The following is a 24,210-nucleotide window of genomic DNA, read 5'->3' as shown; positions in this document are numbered from 1 at the left end:
GCCTTGAATCTTCTCGAGAAGTTCAGGGCACGCATCATTCCCACCATATGTCTTGAAAGGATATACAAGATGAATGAGCAATATTGCCTTTCTGTTTTTGTGTAGGTCTCTTTGGTTAGCTTAACAGCTAATGCCTTGGGCTACTCAGAACTTGGTGCGATTAAATCCCTTAGGACACTAAGAGCTTTGAGACCTCTAAGAGCCTTGTCGCGATTTGAAGGGATGAGGGTAAGACAACATGAAAGAACTGAAATGGTGCATGCATCCACGGAAAAACAATGCATGCAGAATACTCAGCGGCAAATCCATGCAGAAGTGCTACACTGTCATCCTGTATATTTCACATTTATCACTAACATATAAGCAAAAGGCTTCCTCTGCTTATATGAATTCATGTGTTACTGCACACATTTTACATTTATTTTGGCTCCTTGGCCTTTTGTCCTATTTCATATTTTCATGAATGGCCCAAGGATTTATGAACTGCATGGATCTATGCAATATTACTACAAAATTGAATTTATCCTATAAAAATACATCCTACTATAGTCAGAACAGTTAAAAAAACCCCAATACTTCCTCTTAAAAGTGTGTGCACATACACCCATATATATATGCACATGTGTATTTCTTACAAGTATAAAGTATCATAGTCTATCAAACATCTTTTAACCTACTATTCTGTATATCTTAGTTGGGAATGTCTGTTACAACTAAAATTTTTATAATGAATTTGTATGTTAATAAGTAAATTGACACTGTTAAAATACCTTCTCTCTTTCATAGTAGAACTATTGCATTCTATTTAAGAAAACTTTTCTAGCATATCAGAGATTGAGCTGGTTTTATTTCTGGTTGTATACTGCTTTCCATACTGATTCTAAAATGTTGATTATAATCTATGGAGCACTAAGGAGCCTGAAAACATATCGGGCTTTTGCTGTGAGAGTTGGGTATATTTGAGAATAACCTGTCCCCAGCTGTTCATTAGCAGCGTGGCAGTTACCACAGCTGAGCCCCTCAGCTGCCCAGCGGGGCATACTCAGTCTGTTCCACTGCAAAGTCAGATTGATTAGTTTAGATCACTTCTGCAGTGCACTGAAATGGACAAAGATCTTATGTATTCTGCTGTGACTTGAAAGCTCTAGAAATATTTCTCTTAGGGATAGTAGTGAACAATTGGAGATGGTAGATATTTGTAGCTGTTTGTAGTTCCAGCCACAGGAAGATGTCTGACATACACCTTTAGGGCCCATCTGTCTCTCGTGGACATACTGCCACAGATCTAAACAGCAGATGCATCTGAACTGGAACCCTATTGCTGTTATTAAAAGTGATCCTTGTGTGAGCTCTCTGCTGCAATCACTGATCTTTGGCACCCCAGGTTGTAAGCTGATTAGCAAATTTGTAAGTCAACTACAGATTGGTGAGAAGAAAAGGTGATACTCTATGTGTGTGGAAAGTAAGAGAAGAGGCTTCAACCAAAAAAAGACAGGCTTTGATGAAACATTATAAATTCAAATAGGAAATACCATTTCCTTACCTCCAACACATTTCTGGAGCTTTGCTAAAGCAAATTTGAAAATTTGGGGTGTTTACATCAAGAGTAAGGCCTGTCTAAAACCTGAGTAGTGTCTCACTAAAAACTGCATTAGCTGGGTTTTTTTTATGACAATGATTAGCAAAAAACCAAACCAAAAATATTACAAATCTTTTATGCACAGTAAATTGCCTATGTGGCAATTTATCGTGGCAAGGAAAAAACAATCACTTTGTCATGAAGATTTATTGGTAATTGTCAGTCCCATGACTTCTGTGTTGGTGTAAACTTTACCTACTGATTGGATCCTGATGTGCCAACTGTACCTTTTTAAAATACTCAGATACGGAGGAGATTTATGACTGTAGCAAAAGATATAATAAAAAGTTAGATAACGTCAGGCTAGAAATATGATCTGTATTTTTATTGGTTAAGCAATTAGCGATTGAAATTTTCCTATAGATATAATGAATTTTGCCTTATTTAAAGTAATTAATTCTAGGTTTAGTGTCTTTAAAGATACTGTAGCTGAAGTTGATGAAGGAATTAGTATGAGAACATTTTAAGGTCTGAGACAATTCAAGATGTCTGTTCATAACATAATCATTTCATTGGTGTTTAACATATATGAACTGAAAATACAGCATAGGCATTTAAAATTACTTCCAGTGAGGATTATACTTCTCATGTACAAGCAGGAAATTCCATTATACACATATAAAAATTTTAATCCACTGTACTATTCTCTGGGATCAGGACCTGTGTCTGCCCAAACTAATAATTAATGGAAAAAATTGACCCTATGAAAAACGTGATCTTTTCTCTACATCTTCCCATGACTATTATTGCCAGGGAGAATACACTTTAATTTTCACTTGGTACTTCATGAAAATAGCCTGTGTGGATATAATTAATCTGTCCATGCTGTGTCCCGAGCAGTTACTGCTATATGGTGCTAGGCACATAAGACCTTTTTTTCAACCAGAAAACAACACTTCAGTGTCTTTCTCGTGCTTCCGCTACTTTCACTTGCTGTCAGGCCTTGCCCTCTTTTCTCACACCCTTGCTACCAGTGGAAGTTGGGAGGTGTCTGGATCAGTTTTTCCAGTGATGCACAACTGTGTGTTTTAAGTGTCTTCAAATGATTCATATTACAAGCTGGTCCTCTATAGCTTCAGGACTCAGACTAAAACCAGAGAAAGTAGGTCACCTGTAGGAATCCAGCAATTAAAGAATGAAGAACATGACTGGACCTTTCAGAGTAGCAGAAACAGAACAGAATTCTCAGGTGAACTGAAACTGGAAGCTTGAGGACAACTATTTTTATTTCCTTAACTATCCCTTTATATCTCAATAATTATTCCTGATGGATGATATCACTTCATTTAAGAAATCTACTTATATTTTTTAGGTAGAAGAATTGAGATAACTTTAAAAAAATTTATGTAAAAATAATGACTAATACATTTGGAAAATATCCCCAAATTGGGAAAAAATTATCTTGCCATTTATTATTCCAGTCAAACTTACCACTAAAATCAGTGAGCTCTGTGAATTTCCAGTTTAAACTAATTCAGGATTCTTATTAGAATATTCATTTGCTTAGGTCAAACAACTCCTTATGGCCTTCCACAGTCATGGCACTGACAGTGCTGAGTACAAGCCTGGCAGCATAAGACAGCACTGCTGAAATAGAAGAGATTTATCCAGCAGTCAGGGAATCTTCTGTAACCACTTGCTGAGTGATGAAATGCTATATTATTTTTGCGTATTGATTTATAATAGGTATTGCTAAGGGGAGTTTTAGTATGATTAAGAAACCATTCTCATATTTTTTTAAAATTTCCTCACTAGAAATAACCAATTATTAAAACATGATTTAAAATGTGGGGGGGGAGGGAGAGAGAGGAAGCAAGCAAACAAACAAAAGGATGGCAGGTTTGGACAGCTTCTAAATTGAACATAAAAACAATTCATTGAAGTCCTGTAGGATCTCAAATGTAGTCCACTGTGTGTATCACCCGAAAGAGATAGTGTTTTGGCAGGAATAGAGCCCTGAAAGTAAGAGGTATTTCTCCTTTCCTTCAGCCCAGTTCAACACATGATGGTGGTGTTCACCACCTATTCTAACATTCAAAGATTTTATTTTCTGTCCTGTAAAATGGCAAGGAATGAAAGGTGATCTACCTGGATGACTAATTTTATAATTAATTGAATCTATGGATACTCTTAATAGTAGATATAATTGTAATACCAAAATACTTTACAGGCTTAAACTACATATTTGTATTTCAAACAGAAACAATGAGCTTAGTATACTAGAGGATCTGCCCTAGTGCCTACATCATAGAAACTAATTAATTATAAACAATGCCATCAGTGTAATAGCTACTATTCTGTATTATAGAAAAAAATCTTCGTTAGGGCCTAAGAATCTGATTCAATTGTTTTGGCAAAGTTGGCATCTGTGATCCACAATTACTAAATTTTATAGAGTTATTTACAGGAAGATTGAAAATAGAAATTAACTAATTTAGTGGTTCATCAATTCCATCATTAAATTAATAATTCTCATTCATAATGGACCTACTTTCTCCCTTATTTTATTTTCCTTACTGTTTAATTTTCATTCTGGCATGTTTTTAATCATTGCTTTTCATCATACATGAACTCATTTTCACATTTTTCTTTTCTGAAGCCTAATTTTTCCCAAAATTTGTTTGAGAATTAAATCAAGTCTCTTCTTCAGTGTTGATCTGCCATTTGCCTGAACCCTAACAGCTTTGGTGTGTTCAGACACTCAGCAGGTTTCCTGGTTTGAACATTGCTGCTTTTCTCATTTTATATGTAACCATCCAAATGAACATGCACACATCCCTGAGTTTTATTTTTAAAAAGACTTAAAATTAATTTCAATTAAAAATTTACTCAGTAATATATTTTAATTGTTTACATGGTAAACATGTAATATAAAAAATTTGGTTTGTTTGATTCAGTCAGTGATTATAATTATTATGGACATGATTTTGCAGACATACATAAAGTAAATATTCTAAAAAGAATTAATAAATACTTTTTTGGGGATTATTTTTTTAGTTTATTTTACTGGTTTGTTCTCATTTTTTCCCAGTCTTTAAAGCTACCATTTGCTACTGTTTGTATTTTTAACTTCTAATTATGTTGACATTTTATCTTTTCTCTATACTGTTTTTCTGACTTGTTCCTCTCAACAATTATAAGAGTGTAACACAGATATTAGAACTATAATAGAGTTACATTTAAGAAAGGCTGATGATGCATTTGTAAGATGCTGACACCTGTGTTCTTACAATGTCTCTCTTTGGCTTCGTTTGTCCTCTAGGTCGTTGTGAATGCCCTGTTGGGAGCAATTCCATCTATCATGAATGTGCTTCTTGTTTGCCTTATATTCTGGCTGATCTTCAGTATCATGGGAGTAAATCTGTTTGCTGGAAAATTTTACTACTGCGTTAACACTACAACTGATGAGAGATTTGACATCAGCCAAATCAACAACTACAGTCAGTGTGAGGAGCTCATACAAAACAATGAAACTGCCCGGTGGAAGAATGTGAAGGTTAACTTTGATAATGTAGGCCTTGGTTATCTTTCTCTACTTCAAGTGGTAAGTCACCACTCCTTAATTTCTGTTTCTCTTTCTATATCTCTATTGTTGACTTGTAACAGTAAAAAGCTATTTTTCATTGGTTTTTTTTTTTTTTAATTTAGAAATTTTGTCTGTTACTTCTTAGTTTGAATTATGAAGTGTGGGATAAATCTGTGACTCTACAGAAATCATTCAAGGCCTAGAGTCTGTGCTGAATATGAGAAAAAATACATAATTTAAGCCTAATGCACCTTAGCTGTATTGAAAAAAATAACTTGCATAATAAAATAACTTTTACATCAGATATTACTCATAATAGATAAAAGTTCTTAATAGGTGCTGTGTCCTCTATAGTGAGGTACTAGAATTTGCTTGCAATTCTTGTGCATGAATAAAACATACAATAGCAGGCAAGAGTCAGCTATTAACGTTGCACTGTGCTGGTTTTTATGATGAGAGCTAGAGACACTTAGTCTTCAGGTCTTAAACAATATTTCTGACAAGCCATTTTCCAGGAAAAGTGTGATGTAAACACCAGTGTTCTTTATATAGGCTACATTTAAAGGATGGATGGATATCATGTACGCAGCTGTGGATTCTCGTAATGTAAGTGTTGTCCCTTGACTCCATTTGTTTTGACTGGATGAGTGCCAAGATTTGAGAATGTAATTTTAACATCTTTCAGAAATAACAGTAAAAATGAGAGAACAAGGAGTTATAATTTTGTAGTCAAAGAAAATGGTAAACCATAGGAAAAATACAAGAGACAGGGAAAGCAGAGGAGCAATCCTAAAGGGTTTGATGTCCTTGATGGTACAGTTGGACCAAAATCCCTCAATCCCACAACAGGTTTAACTGCTGCCTTAAACACCTTTTCCTCCTCTTATTGTGCATTGAGGAATTATTTATATTTGGAAACAGGATACAGGGATAAGTTTTTTTGTAATACTGATCTTTTTTAAAAGCTAAGACTTTCGCTATGCTCTGCAAGCTGCCTGACTCCTTTCTTTGGGCACAGTACCTAATTTTAATTCAGTCTGTGCATTTTCTTACCCTTTTGCCTCCCCCTTGCTCACTTGGTCCAAGTTTTTCTCTAGTTCTAAGTGGACAACTGAATAAACTATACTGGTAAAGCTCCAGCTACACTCACAGCAGGCCTGTTGTAGCTGTACCAGTGTGCATAGCTGTACCAAGAAAATGTGCTCAGTCTAAACATGGCTTGGATGCCTCTCTTCAATAATCCGGTGCAGTTTCCCAAGTGCCGATAGCAGTGAAAGCTCCACCTGCCCAAATCAGGGGCCTCCCACAAGATTTACAGAAAATTCTGCAGATTTACATGCTGGTATTTCTCCTTGTCTGTAGACCCAGACAGATGGAACTCTAGTAGGTCGTGTCTTCAGTATTTATTCTACATTCATATAGGCCAGTTACATTTTTTATAATGAGATATCAAGTTTGATAGCAAAGTTCTTTTTCAAGAATATAACTAAATAGATTGAAAGTCAGTGGAATGGATATGTCAGAACTTGACTGTAAGAAGCAAAGATCAGTGATAGAGCCCTAAATTTTATCCAGCATACATTTTGTGCTCACTGTTAAACTAAGATTTAGTTTCTGGTTTTGTAGGTTTTGGATCAGCCTAAGTATGAAGATAACCTGTACATGTATCTTTACTTTGTGATCTTTATCATCTTTGGATCATTTTTTACCTTGAATCTTTTTATTGGTGTCATCATAGACAATTTCAACCAGCAGAAAAAGAAGATAAGTACTTCATTATTATTCTGAAAAGAAAGCAAACAGATGCTTGGGTTTGGTCCACTCATGAAAACTTTATTCATTAGGGTTTTTTTTTTCTTCTATGATAAATTAATATGAACTCTGCATACTAAATACATCAAATTATTAAAGCTTACAGCATGACTTGATGAGGGCTTGATGGGCAATTGACAATATATGTCTGTCCATGGTTAGTGAAATACTCATTGTCATTTTTGTAAAGATGTGGATTTGGGGCTGGAGTCTATAGTAGACTCATAAAAAGTCTATCCATTGAAATAGCAAAATTAGCTATAAAAACGCTTTGCTATGCTACCTTCATGTCACAGAGCTCAGCAGTGTAGATTTCTGAACTTTAATAAAAAACTTTGTATTATCTTCATTTGTACTCTTTAGTCATTGTGTTTTGTCAACACTGCATCAAAAGGTATCAGTGTTTCAGCTGCAGAACTTAACCCTTTGTGTAGCTTATTACTTAATTTATAAAGATTATAGAAGAGGATTTTTATATCTGTCCTAAATTTTCCCACAGATGAAAATATGAACAAGAGTGATTACTACTATTATTTTTAAGTAATTGATAAAGATACATGATTGTAACCAGTTTTTGTCTCTTTGGTTTACTTTGGAGGTCAAGACATTTTTATGACAGAGGAACAGAAGAAATACTACAATGCAATGAAAAAATTGGGTTCAAAGAAACCACAGAAGCCTATACCTCGACCAGCAGTAAGAATAAAAATATTTTCTGTTATTTTCACATCTGTATGAAAATTTGATTTTTTCAATTATGCCTTAGGCTGAAATAAGTTGTAAGCTAAAACAAGAAATGATGTAAGAAAAGCCTTATTTATCTCAAATACCTTTTATTTTCTCTTTTCCCCTACCCCCTCAACAGAACAAATTCCAAGGCATGGTCTTTGATTTTGTAACAAAACAAGCATTTGACATCAGCATCATGATACTTATCTGCCTTAACATGGTCACAATGATGGTAGAAACAGATGATCAGAGTGAAGATATGGAAAACATTTTATACTGGATTAACCTGGTGTTTATCGTACTTTTCACTGGAGAATTTGTCCTGAAATTGGTTTCTCTTCGCCATTACTACTTTACTATAGGTTGGAATATTTTTGATTTTGTGGTTGTCATTCTCTCCATAGTAGGTAAGAGCAATTAATTTTTATGAAATGTCTCATTCTGTAAAAGCAGAAATATTTTTGGCATGTAAAATCTATTTATATTTTGTTTCAACTTTGTCACTAGAAAGTCTTATCCATAAAATAACTGAAAAATGTATGGTAAGAAATAGTTTAGCAAGAGGCTTCATACATTCCTACTTTTTTATTAGTTGAAATTAGATCTTTATTCTGAGATTTCTATGTATACATGAAAGGCAATTTTTATATAAACTTACAGTGGCAGTTGCAGGTGAAAGAGTCCAGCAGTCCAAAATCCAAGAGCAAAAGCTGTGTGGGACTATTATTGGCTAGCATGCACATAGCCCAGGCAGCAAGGTAAAACCCTTAGCTGACTTCAGTTTTGCTTGATCCTGGGAGGTTTCATGCCTGAGCTGGAGTGAGCAACTGGAGAAGCAGAGCTGAAGCAGATAAAGCAGCAAATAATAACTCCACTAATCTTTGCTTCACCTAGAGCAGCAAACCTGAAAGAACCTGAGTAAAACTTATGTTATTTTAACTTTTCAGAACTCCTTGATATGCGAATTGGGTTTACTCTATTTATATCCAAACAGGATGTAGTTGTTTTTCTGCTTTGAGGCACATAAAATAATCCTCAATTCTCCTACTCTTCAGTGAGGTTTAACAAACCTTTTTATTACCAGTTTGTTTACATTTGAATCCCTGTGTCATTAATAATGAACTTGTGTTCATGTTATTTTATGTATGATTAAGAAGTTGCAGTTCTCTACAAACATACGTGTTTTCTTTGAGTACCATAACTTGATTACATGACATTTTAATAGTACTGTACATATGACCTTTCTTCAGATTAACTGAGATTATTTTTGTTACAATTAAACAGAAGGGTGTTCCTCTGGTCTCAGCATTTTTTAATACACATACACTAGTTATCAGTTTGCCCTAAAAAAAGATTGATGGTCTGTATTTGTTTTTCTCTTCACATACATTCTCATGCGATTAATACTCAAAAACATCATTGGTGCAGTTTTCCATTATCCTGCAAATTACTTCAGAACTTCAGAATTGGGATTTATGAGTTTCCAAAGCATACCAAACTATAAAGGCTTTGTAAAAACAACTGAATGGCTAATTTCTAAAAATCTGTTTAAATATCTTATTCTTCTTAAAGTTCTACAATATTTGTAGAATAAATCTTTAGCAGTGTTTTTAAAATATAATAATATTCTTTACTGATTTAACTTGTTTTTCTCTAGGTATGTTCTTAGCTGAGATGATTGAGAAGTACTTTGTGTCCCCCACACTATTCAGAGTCATCCGACTTGCCAGAATCGGTCGAATCCTGCGCCTCATTAAAGGCGCCAAGGGAATCCGCACTCTGCTTTTTGCTTTGATGATGTCTCTTCCTGCTCTGTTCAACATTGGTCTGCTGCTCTTCCTGGTCATGTTCATCTATGCCATATTTGGCATGTCCAACTTTGCCTATGTTAAGAGGGAAGTTGGGATCGATGACATGTTCAACTTTGAAACGTTTGGCAACAGCATGATCTGCCTGTTCCAGATCACCACGTCTGCTGGCTGGGACGGTTTGCTCGCCCCAATCCTGAACAGTGGGGAGCCCGACTGCGATCCCCATAAAGATCATCCGGGGAGCTCTGTGAAAGGTGACTGTGGCAACCCTTCTGTTGGGATCTTCTTCTTTGTCAGCTACATTATCATCTCCTTTCTGGTAGTGGTGAACATGTACATTGCTGTGATTTTGGAGAACTTCAGTGTCGCTACTGAGGAAAGTGCTGAACCCTTGAGCGAGGATGACTTTGAGATGTTCTATGAGGTCTGGGAGAAATTTGATCCCGATGCAACACAATTCATAGAGTTCAGTAAATTGTCCGATTTCGCAGCTTCATTAGATCCGCCTCTTCTCATCGCAAAACCAAACAAAGTGCAGCTCATTGCGATGGATCTGCCCATGGTGAGCGGTGACAGAATTCACTGCCTTGACATCCTGTTTGCTTTCACAAAGCGTGTTTTGGGGGAAAGTGGGGAGATGGATGCCCTCAGAATACAGATGGAAGATCGGTTTATGGCAGCCAATCCTTCTAAAGTCTCCTATGAACCAATTACAACCACACTGAAACGGAAGCAGGAGGAGGTGTCTGCTGTCATCATTCAGCGTGCTTACAGACGTCATCTTTTAAGGCAAAAATTCAAAAAAGTGTCATGTATATTTAGTCAGGATAAAGGTAAAGAGGAGGACGATCTGCCCATGAAAGAAGATATTATTATGGATAAACTAAATGAGAACTCTACTCCAGAAAAAACAGACATGACCCCATCCACAACCTCCCCACCTTCTTATGACAGTGTAACAAAGCCAGACAAGGATAAATATGAAAAAGATAAATCAGAAAAAGAAGACAAAGGTAAAGACAGCAAGGAAAGTAAAAAGTAACACAGAATGATGTTTGTGATAAACTGTTTACAGCCTGAAAAAGTATGTATTTGTGTCAACAGGACTCCTGTAGGAGGTACATGCCAAACTGTCAGTTTTTACATATATAGATATATATATAATTATATATATATATAAGGTCAGTGCCTATAACAAGACAGTGACCCCTCGTCATCAAACTGCAACTCTGTAAAACAGGGTAACATCTTGACAGGAGGTTGTTGTTTTTAGTACCAGCTGACAGTGCTGAAGAGATGATAAAATGGCCAATCAGATGGTAGGGACCAGTCAAAAAAAAAAAGGATGCAAACCTATGAATCTCTGTGTTTAACATGAAACACACAGTACAAAAATTGTATCCACTGTTAGCATTTCAACAGTCACATTTGCCATATTTTTACAAAAATCAGTGTTGGTGAACTTATCATTTTTTAATTCACAGGTTGTTTACTATTATATGTGACTATTTTTGTAAATGGGTTTTATGTTGGGGAAAGGGGTATGAGGACCAGGTGTTCTACTCTCGGATTCTCTATAATGTACAGACTGAAGTGATTTGCATGAAGGCATGCTGCACTTGTAGTTCATGCATGGAAAAACATGACGTCGCACAAAGCAGCAGTCTGACTACTTCCATGTTTCAGGGTGGCTCTATATTTTGAGGTGCTTAATAACAGTATCCATCTAGTATCTCATCCAGACAAATCTTAATGTGCCTGTAAAGTCCCATAGAGTCTACAATAATAGAACAGATGTTTTATTTTTTCATAAGTCATTTAACTGTAGTTGAACAAACTCTGCGTAAAAATTTTTCCAAGGGACATGAGTCCACTTTTAAGTATTCTTGTGCGAAAAACCGCCTACCTGACCTTGGGAAATTGTGTTTACCAAAAACCTGCAAAACTTAAGAATTATAAAGTTGTTCTGCTTCACCCTGCAGTATCATTTAGCCATCTCCTGCTCTCAGCAAGGTTGACATTGTATATGTTGATTAAAAAAGTACCGTCTATGTAAATAGTTATTTTATCCCGTGGTGCATGTTTGAGCAAACAAATAATGACGTGCACAATATTTATTGCATCAAATATGTACCACAGTAAGTGTAATTTGCAAGCTCTCAACAGCTAAGATGAAGTATTCTGTACCATTTTAGATAGTTTGGAAGCTATCACTGATGCATGTTTATCTTGCCTTTGCTGCTGTAATTCTACTCCTTCCACTGTTAAGAGTCTAATATGGGAAGCCATATCTCAGTGGTTAAGTGAAATAAATTGTTCAATCGGTCATCATTCTTTCACAACATCAAGCAATAGTTTGCAGCTATTTAAGAGCTTCTTGCTTTGCATTCTGAAATTTTAAGTGACTACTGTACGGTGTATAGTCAGACTGTACAGGATATGTTGCAAACTGCTTAATCTGTTGAAAAATACATGGATAGAATTTTCTAAGAAAATATAAATATTGTAAAAAATACCATTTTATTTTATTTTTCAGCGTTTTGTACATAAAATAAGAAATGAGAATTATCTTCAGGTTGATGTTACTGTCACTTTTGTTACTTTCTATCCATAGCACTTTTTAATTCAATAACTTCACAAAATAAGAAACAAAGGAAAGAATGGGGTAGCTTTAGGTTTCTGCTTTTTTATTAGTACTGTATTTTTGCACACATTTTAATGTGAAATAAGTTTCAAACTGAGTCCAAAATGCACTTGCTTCCAAATAAATATAACTTGTAATTGAAATGTGGTGGGGAAGATTTGTTTAAAATTCTAGCACTGCCTGCATCAGAAGTCTCAAGGTAGTCTTTTTATTCATGAAATCTTTACCAGTGTTTGTTTACATAGACTATTCTTATTCTTGTTGATTCATGCTGCACTAGAACTGTTCTAAATATAATATGGGATCCACAATGCTTTTTTTTCCACAGGAATTAAATAGCAAACTTGTATAATTGATCACATCAGGACATTTTGTGTTTCTTACACAAGCAAAAATTCGATGTTGACTCCTCCTTTTACAAAAATATTGACTTGTGTGTCGGTGAACTGCATGCAGGAAAATGCTATTACCATAAAGAACAGTAAACCACATTACAGTTGAGCCAAAAGAATAAAGACTTCATTTTTTATTGTATTTAATGGTTCTTTGTTGTTTTTTTTCACTACAAACTATTGGCTATCAAGAGATGCTATGAAAATAGAACATGAATATATAAAGTGTTAGAAATAATAAGTAGTGATTAGAATTTATTATAATAATAGATTTGCAAAAATTAAAAATAATCAAAGCTGTATGCTTTCGGGAAGATGTTTAATATGATTTGCACTTACAAGTTTGATGTTAGTACTGTTTAGGATCCTAGTAGGATAATGTTTGTGTGCTCATGATGCTTAAATCCCTTTTTCATATAATTTATTCTAAGATAACTAGAAACACAGATGTTAACTCTCTAGCTGTCAAGGCTGAAAAGCGGTATGTATCATTTCAGCAATACTTTACATTCGACGTGAAGAATTATATTTGTGCTATAAAGAAAAAATTATTTACCTCATATTTTTTAAAGTGTAATTTCTTATTTTATGTTAAGACATGAGAGTCAGATTTTTAGGCAGCAGTCATATTTGAGTGGTATTTCAAAAAAGAAGTTTCCCCTGTTATAAATTTAAAGTCATGTCATAAAGGTAGGATACACTGAACAAATTAAAAGCACAAACTCTAATAATCATCATAGATGTGCAGATGTGCAGATCAGATACTCCGTAGAGTATCAGGGAACCGAGATACACCCAATGATCTTTGTGATGTAGAAGTGCAAGCTTTGGGTGTGGACTGCAGCAGAAACACTTCCAAATGGAGCAGTGGGATGGTGGGTGCCCTTCATCTCTTCCCTCCGCAGTCTTCTACTACTGATGGTCTGTGGAGATTGTTTACTCTACAAATGAGTGTTGCTACATTAGTGTAGCGAGCTCTTAGGCTGCAGTGTTGCAATTCCATTTCTTACCTCAGCCTGTGAAGTAACAATTGTCAGGATAAGGTGTAAGATAGGGAGAAATGAGAGAATCTGAAATTCTGTAATTTCCGGACAAGTTTCCTCAGTTTGTTTGTTTTTCTGGAAAAACAAACCCACCACCACCACAACAACAAAAGGCAGGTACATAAATAATATACACGTATGAATTAGACCATTCTGAAAATAACCAGTATGCGTTCGGCAGAGGTTTGTGCTTAACAGAAGACTAGTACAAAGGAAAAAATTAATTAATGACTCAAACCTGACAAACAGCTGTCCCCCTCCCTCTTTTTTTCTTTTTTGTTTTGCTAACACACGTGTAGATGTGCTGGACACACCCGTGTCCCATCGGACACCGGCGCTGCCCGCCCGTGTCCCCACAGCGCACCCCGCGAGGCGGCTCCGGCCCCGCCGGCCCCGGCCGGCCCCCGGCCCCGCACCGCCCTCCGGTCCCGCACCGCCCCTCCGGCCCCGCACCGCCCCCGGCCCCGCACCGCCCCCCGGCCCCCGGTGCAGGCACAGCGCCGCCCCCGGCCGAGAGCGCCCCGCCCTCCACTGGAGCAGCGGGCGCGGCGCGCATGGAGCGGGGGGCAGCGGGCAGGTAGGGAGCGCCCGCTCCATCCCGGGGGCCATCGGGGGTCTCGGGACCCGCTCACGCCTGCAGGTGAGGGGGGAGCGGGGAGACGCGCCTGATTCCCGGGGACACCGCGAGCTCCGGGCGGGAGGCGGGGTCCGAGCGGCTGCCCGGAGAGGGGGGAGCGGTCCTGGAGAGCCGCCCGGGGTCACCCCTGCCTGGGGTCACCTCGCCCCGGGGCTGGGGAAGCGCCGCTTGGCCGCGGTCCCCGCCGGGGATGGAGGGCTGGGGCCGGGCGTTCCCGCTACTCGCGGCTGCCAGCGAAGGACCGGCTGTCGAAGCGGGGAGGCGGCGGGATGCGCTGGGATAGCGGCGGTTCAGGTAAGCACGGGGGGTGTCTCCAAGCACAAGGCGGCGGTGGAGCTCGGGAGCACCCGCTGCCAGCCCGGGAGCGGCGGGTTCTGGGTGAGAAGAAGAGAAAACCCCACGGGCACCTGGGTTTGTAAGTCACAGAGAGAGTGATAGTCCCTAAATGGGAGAGGCTGTGCTGGGGCAGTGGCTGACCCAGGCCAGTAGAGCTAAATAATAGTCGGGTTGCTACAGGCTGAAAAACGCTCATTACCCGTGTTCTTTCACACATACCAGTGAGTTATACCCACCCACCATATATTGTAGTGTTCTGAATGAGGATGCGTTTTATGGGGGGAAGATTTGTTAACAAAAGTCCACCACGGAAGATTTCACATCCCCTTGTTCTGTCAGTGTGCAAACTGGAGAATGGATTTTTTTTACATAGCAAAGAGGCTTGTAGATTTCAGTGTATTTACCCTGAGAAGCGGCAAAGTAAATAAAGACCCACGGGCAAAGATGCTAGAGTGGCATACCATAGGGTGACTCCAGAATGACTTCTGTGCTATTTAGTCTTGTCAGAGGAAAGCAAACCAAAGTAATCTTTAGAATACAGCTTTTAAAAATTTTTAAAATTAAGAAAGGTCTACCTTTTCTGTATGCTGATTCTTATTTGTGGTTATTATTTTAATATGTTATTTTTGTGTTTATTGTATGAACGATAGTTCATGCTAGCCCAGCAATATCCCTTACTAGTTGAGTTCAAGACACTAAAACCCTCATAATTTATTTTAGAGAATGCAATTAAGAGCAGCAAAACCAGATAACTTGGAGAGAAAGACTAAGCATCCTTTATTTTAAAATGTTCTTGGAGGTTTTATCTTTAGCTTTTATCATTAAATGAATAGAAGTTTCTTTAGTATGTGGTGTAAGTTTGGTTGAAGCCTGAGAACTCTATTAGTAGCGTGAATTAGGTAGTTTCAGATTTCTGGAGTAAAAAGCACTTGAACGTAGACTAGCTTGTTCACTCTGTGGGGACCCTCACTTGTGTAATAGTCTGAGAAGGGTTTGCAGCATGCAGTGTTACCTTGCTGTGACTTTACCTTTGTGATAGGTCTTGTGCCTTTCTTTCTAGATTTTGGATTCTGTCAGGTTGTTCTAATAACAGTTCGAAATTATTTCCTTCCTTTGTGATTGCGTAGCAGTGGCTTTGGGGGGGAGTGAGCAATCAGCAATGGCAGGAGGTTGTACAACACACATCCACTATTGTAAATTGTTATACTTTGGAAAAAAATGGCCTTGTAGAGAGGCTACAGAGCTGCACACAGCTTAGTTTGGTATTGTCACACTGATAGCACAGCTCGGCTTTACCACAGACAGGTGCTACATCAGTCTGTTTGTTCCAAGTGGAGAGTGAATGGAGCCGAAGTGTCGTTTGGTTTACTTCCTATAGGGCGAATCTTCCACAGGTGGTTGATGTTGACTGATTGTTGTGGTTTAGCTGCAGCTGCCAACTAAATGCTGCACAGCTGCTCGCTCAGCCCCCACCAGTGGGGGAAGAGAATCAGAAGGGTAAAAGTGAGACTTGTGAGTTGAAGCGAAGATGGTTCAATAGGTAAAGCAAAATTGGTGCGCATGAACAAAGCCAAATAAGGTATTTATCCACCACTTCCCATGGTGTGGGAGGTTTTCAGTCATCCCCAGGACAGCAGGGCTCCACCACAGGGAATGGTGACTTGGGAAGACAAAAGCAGTCACTCCAAACCTGTCCTCCTTCCCCCAGCTTTGCATGCTGAGCATGACACCATATGGTGTGGGATATCCCTGTGGTCAGTTGGGATCAGCTGTCTCAGCTGTGTCCCCTCCCAGCTCCTGTGCACTCCAAGCTTCCTTCCTGGTAGGGCAGTGTGAGGAGCAGCAAAGGCCTTGACTCCGTGTGAGCCCAGCTCAGCAGTAACAGAAACACCTCTGAATTACCAGCACCATTTTCAGCACAAATCCAAAACACAGCACCACAATACTAGCTACTTTGAAGAAAATTAATTCCCTCCCAACCCAAACCAGCACACTATTTTAGAGTAACAGTCAACCAGAGGACAAGGTTTGGATGTCTCTGGCAGCAAAGACATCTGCCTAATGTGTATATGTATCTGAAAAATGCAGAGCATTCATGTCACTGAAAAATGGATTCATCAAATAGATGCAATGTTAAGTGAAGGACTGAGATATGCAGATGATCTAGAAGATGAAATATTTTCCTATGTGTTTTACTATTTCTAGTATACATTGTTGTGCTATATTAGTTACTTTCTTGCCCCACAACCTGTTTAAAGAAACTTACGTTTTTGCTAATTCTAAAAACTTTTCAAATGAATAATTACATGTTATTTTGAATATAACAATTTACCTTGAAAAGTATTTCACACTTAACTGTTTCACTTTGTTGTAAATTGCTTGACTTCTCGAGCCCAATTTAAATACTTTTGCAGGCCATAATAAAGATGCAGGTATTGCTGCCCCCCTCCCCATTATCCTGTTTACTAGGTGGCTTTGATAGGTAAAACACCCCCAAAACCTGTTGCGTTTCCTATTCCCTAGGTGAGTACCTTCTCCATTAGCAGTGCCTTCCATTGCTCTGAATATTCTCAGTTATTTGATGATTTCTCCAAGCATTTTGCAAGACCTGAGCAGCTCTGTGCCAGCGGTGCACAGGCCAGGTCAAAAAGGAGAGTGGGCATGGCCAGATTGGAGGCAACCATGCTTATCTGCACTCCAGGGAGGGGGATGAAATGAAGATAATCCAAACTAATTGGTTTCAGTGATAATACATTCTGTATACTGTGCTGTCTGATAAGCAAGTGTTGTTAGAACAGATAAAAAGGTATTTATTTAAGAACAGATAAAAAAGAATGTATTTTCTAATTAATGTTTCTGAAGAGCAATCTGGAACCATGAACCAATCTGAAGATAAGACTTGTACCTAGTTTCCAAGCATTCTTTTTAAACTAGTTTGCCATAATCTGATAATTAAGTAGTTATAATGTTAAAAGGAAAAGGTATTTTAAACATATATGTTGAGCCTGCTTTGACATGTAAAAGCAATTCTTGCAGATATTATTCTGCAGAACTGTTTTCTCCAGGGTGTTTCCCAGCTTCATTGTTGTGTTATGAATTGGTATATATAACCTAGAGGTCGCATCATTTCAGTGCAGTACTTACTATGCAGTGTTCTTGAGACATTTTGTATCATACACATATTTGACAGGAAAATAAATCTAGTGCCTTGATAAGATTATAATGGGGTGCTGAAAAGGGTATGTTTGATCGTATGAATTCCATGTTATTGCATGGATCCTTTGATCAGCCGGTTGGGTTTTTTTAATTCACACTTCAGGGAACTGTTTGTGTTCAAGTGGGAATTGCGTGACTCAGGGTTTGACACTGATTTTTCACTTTGCTTTGAAGTGCCAACAGCCTTCTCAAAAGGCTTACTCTATTTCAGTAATCAAGCACTAATTTTTATTACCTGGTGAGGCAAATTACATGTGCAACCTTGAAATATTGTTTTAAACAATTGCATTAGGAGCCTTGCTTTATATAGTTTGTCCTATACAATCTTTTTTTTGTTTGTTTGTTTATGTGTATGCTTCTTACCAGGTGCATTAGTCTTTTTTTTGTCTCTACTACCTTTTTCAGAAAGATCTGTTTGCTCAGTCCACCTACGCATAGCACAGTAATGTAAACCAGTAGTGTACACTTTGTGCCAAGTATGTGTGGAAAAGACATATATGCAAGTTGGTATTTTTGCACTGGATATAGTAGATCTTAAAAACAAATGTATTTAGCCTTGTTTTGTATAAATAATATATACATATCAGGTTTTAGTGAAAATTTGCAAAATATTTGTGGAAGGAGTGTTTGGAAGTAAGATTTGAGGAAGCGTTTTGTTGTCAGGTTGAAAATACTCAAGTGTGTTTTACACAAAGCCCTGGACTACTGGTCATTTCACAGCGGACTTGTTTCTGCTACAGCCTTGCTATGTCATGACTGGCTTCTTTTGCAGTTCCCATGGCAACAAGGATTTTTGAGCTGCAAAGCAGGATATTGGTTTGAGGGGGTATAAATTTTCTTTATTACAGAAAAAATAATGAACCATGAAATCCGATCAGGTGCTCTACTGTCCCCCTTCATGTCCCTCCCCTTAATCATCTGTGTTTTGCCCGTGAGCTTACACCTAAGTGGGAATTCCTATTTGACAAGAATACAGTTACCTGCTCTAATTTTTAACATAGGATGAGAGACGGTGGAAAAATTGTCAAGGCTTACTGTTGTGGTAGCATAGAAAAACATGTCCTCTGCCAGGTGCAGTCTTGTCAAACAGGAGACCACTGTATATAGGCAGAAATTTGTATGTTGATGTATTTGTGAACATTGCATATGCATATAAAAAGCAATGACAATTAAAGTTGTTCAAGGTTTGTGTTGGCTTCTGCTAATGTTTAGTTTGGCTTGGACTTGTTCCTAAGATGCATTTATAAAATATTTACTTTTTAAAGGGATTTATACATTTTTACTACAAGATCTCAAAGTACTGCTCCGGATTCATGAACTAAAATTTATTAACAGTGGCAATAGTCTTGTGTTTTTTTCTGGGACTATCCCTCACCATCTCAGATGACTACATGGGTGGTTTGGGATGTATCCTGAGCCAAACAGTTACTCTATCAAGGCTTATCCTGTAACTCTGCTTAGGGCATGGGTCATTTTTTCTGAGTTAGGTAGGTTTTCTTTGTTATTGTTTTTGCTTTTGAGCACTTGTTCCAAAATAAGAAACTGATTATTAAGATTTGTCAGGTTCCCTCCATACCCCCACAGTTCAGTTTGGATTGTTTTGTTTTGTAACTGGTAAAAAAGAAAATGGGAATGATGCAGTGGCTAAAACAAACAACATGGGTAAACTACATAATTTTATGTTGTAAAAGCCTCTGAATAGTACATCTAAGAAATGTATCCTTGTGATGTGGGAAAGGCAATTTAGAGATGCATTAAAAATAAATTTGAAAGTGAAGGCCAATGGCCTGCTGGTCTTCATGGGATTTGGGCTGGGAGACCTCTGTCTCCCCTTGCCACCATCACCACTGAAATGTAGGGTTACGATGGAATCATGAAAAGGATAAAACACCACTTTGATCTCTGCAACTGAAGCTACTCATCCAAAGACAAGCAGTTCTGCTGGACAAATATTGTCCAGGAGTAGGGCAACATAGTATAACTTCATCCAAATACCCATTTGTAAAAGACCTTTCAGTAGTGCTGTCACCTGTGTATGTCATAGCTGTAACAAAATAACCTGAGAGAGTTATACACCAGAGGGAAATTGAGCTAGACCCAAGGCTTGAATACTCTGGATACATGTCAGTTTTTTCAAGTGAGGATTAAAATTAGTCATTTCAGAACTTCAACTTTTTCTTCCAACTGACTTCCACCAAAGTCAATTTAGTGCTAATATTGAAAAAAAAAAAAAAAAAGCTTACAGGCTGCAGTAGTATATAATTCGCAATTCTGTATGTGATTCTGGGACATCCATATGTTTGGGATATTAGGAAAACCAATGAAAACTGGACTTTTGAACATGGGTCTGAAAAGATTTATGATGACTGATAGCATCTGGCAGAGTATTGCATTATCTCCTGCCCTGCCTCCCAACACAACCTCAACCCATTTGTAAGAGCTTGAAGGCTTATTTTGGCATTTGATTTTCTGGCTTTGCTTGTAATACCATACAGTGCAGTTTTTCCATGAGTAATTTGTCCAGTGCTCCCTGAGAATTCAAGAGAACAGATAGTTGCTACCTTGGGTTTCATGCTTGAGAAATGTGCAAAGTTTATGGGAAGGGATCCCTTAAATGCAATTAAAGAATAAGAAGAGCTGAATTGCAATGTCAGATATTTTCTGTTGCTTGTGGAGAGGATGTGGGGCTGGTGATTGTGCATGAAGCTGGATGAATGGGTCACACAGCCAGCTTCTGCATCTCTGTTGAGATGCATTAGGAGGAGTGACAATGTGATGACATAATCACTGACCCCAGATTGTTCTCGGCTATAAATCCTCTGGTTGCAGTCTCTGCTGTTTCTCTGCATGTGCTGTTCACGTTTAAGGGCTTTTCAGATCATCTCCAGCACCATCTGCTGCATAATGGAAAGAAAACAATTGTGCTGTGTATGGAGCCAGCTGACTCCCTGAGTGGGGGTTTGCAAAATACATCTCATCTCGAAGAACTTGTCTGCTTGTTCTCACTGACACCCTGTGCACTGGTCACTAGACTGCCATGATGGATGCAAAACAGAACAAAGTAGTAACTCATTTACAGGGACATACACCCTTTTAAACAGGTCAGATACTGTTCGTGTCTTCTCATGCTCGTGTACAAGAAATACCGCACATCCTAATGTCTCTCTAATTCCAAGAAGAGAAACATAGTCTGTATGTGAAGCGTCTTGTCAGGATGAATATATTGGTAACACTTGTCCTGCACGGAGATAACATGAGGAGATAAGCAACAGGACTTCTTAACTGCAAGTATTCACTAGGTGTCAGTGCGTGATTGCATCACACTGATGTTCTCACTGAGAAGTTCTTTGCCTGCCTTATGAATAGGGATTTTAAAGAAGATTCCTACTTTGGTTTTCAGAATGCAGTATGGATTAAATTTAAGAATAGCTAATGATTAAAAGTAATTATTTCCATCTTTTTTTTAGAAGCAGTCTGATAAAAATTCTGATTAAAAAAAATTACTAAGATGTTTTGTGATTAATGAAGATAATTTAAAGACTTAGAATAGTCCCTAAATTGATCACTATTAGGGTTTCTTGTCAGTAGCTGGTATATGACTGATCAAACTCTCTACTCATACTGCTGCTGATCCTTGGTGTGACCAAATGTATCACAGTGATACATTATCTGTAAAATTAACTCATTCACTTAATTATTTGCAAAACTGTTGTTTTCTTTAAGGGTTGTTGAAGATTGAGTTTGTAAATGTCAGTAAAAGAGGAGGAGATCCCCATGAATCTAGCTAAAATTGCCTGGTTTTCTCTTGCCATACCATGTCCTTAGAATGAAATACCATGTTTATTAAATGTCTTGAATTGCTTGCATCTCAGCATTAGATTTTTAAAAATATTTTTAAACAGTTTTAAATCTGTATTTAGTCTAGTTTTAGTAATAAATCATTAGGGAAACTCATCTTTTCAGTTTGTATAGAGTGATCAGCATTCATTAGAAATTTAAATTGTTGCAAAATGGATTTTTTTTATATTGCATATGAAAGTATTTGGTGTGAAGTGCACATCAATAGGTTAAAATAGCAAAAAGAGTAGTTTAGTTGATAAATGCAAATACTTGTAATGGCTTTCCTGTATCTTCCAGTTTGTATTGAACTTCTCCTATTAAATTTTAATCCATAGTACTTAATGAATGGTAAAAGCATTTACATGTTACCCTTTTATACTCAATCTGTTTACAAGTGAGGCCTTTTTTAGAGCTGTTCCATGTTACCCTAAGGGAAGTGCTGATAGTTGTGCAAATAGATCAGAGAAGTTAGCTTGGTTACAAAGACAAGTTTTTGGGGTGGTGCTGTGCACCATACATATTCAATATGTAGCAGAAATATTACTGGGATTGTCTGATGGCCAACCTTCAGTATTTTCCCTGTTGTTGTAGCTCTATAAGAGTACCATCTTTGGTGCCATCTTTGCTTGATCTTATTCTTACCTGTCAGATAGAAACCATCTGACCATCAGACAAAGGAATATTTCTTCCATCCCAGTGTCCCTCCAGTTAAATTTAAACCCTGCATCTCTCATCATGGGACACAACTACTGGACTGGTCAGATTTTCAGACAAATTTTGATTGAGCTTGTATAAGAAGATCCGTAAGAGATACAGTAGGAAGACCATAGAGACTGCACCTCTCCCTTACAGACTGAATATAAACACATGTAACAAGTTTGAAATAAAGGAGAGCTCGAATGACTTCTCATGACGTGGCTTTGATTTTGTGTCTCTGAACACTGAACAAAAACCCATTCTCTAACTTCAATTGCTCTTTAACTTCACCAAAAATTATTACCTATTCACAATCATGCAAAATAAAGCAGACTCTGTTACTGTCTTAAATATTGTTCCTAACCTAAGGCTTAACAATTTATGTGTAAGAAGTGCTGGCTTCTCTTTTTCATGACAATTTGGAGATTCTTCCAGGACCTCTCTTCAGAAGCTGATCTGTCTGAAAAGAGATCTCTCTGCCTAATGACAAATTTTTTGTCTTACCTTGTTTGACCTGTCTTGAGAAAGTTGTTTAAAATGGTGGTTTCTTTCTACTGTCCTGCTTTTCGTTGCCAACCCCAAAGCTTTGTTGGTATCGCTCCTTTAAAGTTCATGATTCTACTAAGCAGTTTCTTGCAGGCCTGCTGCTGCAGTGAAGGTGATTAAAAAGGCATTTGCAACTCAGGAAATCCATTTGATGGCTATCTGCAGCTGCAACTTTTAAAGTAATTCCTACTGTGTTTTTAACACAGCCAGTAGAGCTTGTGTCTCTGCAAAACATGCAAAGAGAAATTCGGTCATCTTGCATTTTACTGGGATTTCCTCCTTGCTGAAATGGACATAGCAGCACGGCAGGATATCTGAATTTTCTGAGCTATCGACAGCTGTGTGCACTTGGAATCCACAGCTCTGATCCCTTTTCTATGGGTGAACTCTTAACGTAATAGGATTTTTCTCTTCTAGCAATGATAGACATGTACCTGTTAAGTGTAGTTAAGAGCAGTTCCTAAGGAAGTGAGAGACTTGGTTACTGTTTTTCTCTCAGCCTGAAAGTGAGATCTTTCAGAAATGTACCATAATTGACAAGCTATGAAATAATTTTGGGAAGATAGTGCTAAGCATTGGTCTGCCCTTTTTTTTTTTTTTTAGTTGATACTGGATGAAATCAGGCATAACAGTATAATATTGGGCCATTCACTTGTATGGAGGGATAGCTGGGCTTTGTTGTTCGCAAGATTGATTTGGCAATAGGGATTAGATTCTTGTTCCCTCCCAAGTGAGTATTCTCTTCTAGAACACTTTTACAAATCTGTATGTGAAGACACAGGTCTATTTTTTCCAGAACACTGCTTACTTTGGTGCAGCTGAAGTTCATGTCACTTGGGGAATGAGTAAATTTTAATTTAGCAGCAAAACTACGTACATTTTGAATTCCACTTAGCTATGATGGAGCAAAAAGGTAAATAAAGACCTTTCTTGTTACATGGAGCAACAAGACAAATCAGACACACTCTGAATTTCTGAAAAGGCAGCTGATCTTTCATATAACTTCTTTTTTATCCCCTCTTTTTTTTTTTTAAACCAGATTTGTTGCTTTCAAGCTTTATATTTGTTTACTATTCAACTGCTTAACTTCATGCTGTACCGAGCATCTCTTGTGATTACAGATCTTTACCCAGGGCCTGTGTGATGCCCAACTTCTTACGGTTGTTGTATGTACAACGGCATATTTTACCTTAAAGAGCCAATTATGCTATTTTAAAAAATACACTCTAGAAAAAACCATAAATGTGCTGTGGAACAGGTGCAAGAATGACCCCAAGGAAGTAGCTGTATTGAAAGGCTGGTGAGTACTGTTTAGTCACATGTCCTCATGCACTGGACATGAT

At 37.8% G+C, this 24,210-nt stretch overlaps 2 protein-coding genes across 8 annotated transcripts in view; both read left to right on the top strand.

Annotated features, from left to right (window-relative positions):
- The window catches only part of SCN2A (sodium voltage-gated channel alpha subunit 2), a 76,421-nt gene extending 63,726 nt beyond the window's left edge, over positions 1–12,695 (top strand). For all 6 annotated transcript variants that reach the window (XM_050340271.1, XM_050340268.1, XM_050340272.1 and 3 more), the window contains 7 exons: positions 106–228; positions 4,902–5,183; positions 5,718–5,771; positions 6,792–6,929; positions 7,569–7,673; positions 7,843–8,113; positions 9,364–12,695. In XM_050340271.1, coding sequence (XP_050196228.1) covers positions 106–228; positions 4,902–5,183; positions 5,718–5,771; positions 6,792–6,929; positions 7,569–7,673; positions 7,843–8,113; positions 9,364–10,559 — 2,169 coding nt within the window. In that variant the 3' untranslated portion in view covers positions 10,560–12,695. The remainder of the gene's footprint in view (positions 1–105; positions 229–4,901; positions 5,184–5,717; positions 5,772–6,791; positions 6,930–7,568; positions 7,674–7,842; positions 8,114–9,363) is intronic.
- Positions 12,696–14,093: 1,398 nt separating this feature from the next.
- Positions 14,094–24,210, top strand: part of CSRNP3 (cysteine and serine rich nuclear protein 3) — a 110,654-nt gene continuing 100,537 nt past the window's right edge. For both annotated transcript variants that reach the window (XM_050339755.1, XM_050339752.1), the window contains exon 1: positions 14,094–14,236. The gene's annotated coding sequence lies outside the window, so the exon portion shown is untranslated. The remainder of the gene's footprint in view (positions 14,237–24,210) is intronic.

This window comes from Myiozetetes cayanensis, unplaced genomic scaffold (genome assembly GCF_022539395.1).
Source record: "Myiozetetes cayanensis isolate MyiCay16 unplaced genomic scaffold, myiCay2020 scf9, whole genome shotgun sequence".
In the NCBI taxonomy this organism is placed as follows: Eukaryota; Metazoa; Chordata; class Aves; order Passeriformes; family Tyrannidae; genus Myiozetetes; species Myiozetetes cayanensis.
Note: the sequence above shows the minus strand (reverse complement) of the source record. Positions and strands in the feature narration are given on the sequence as shown.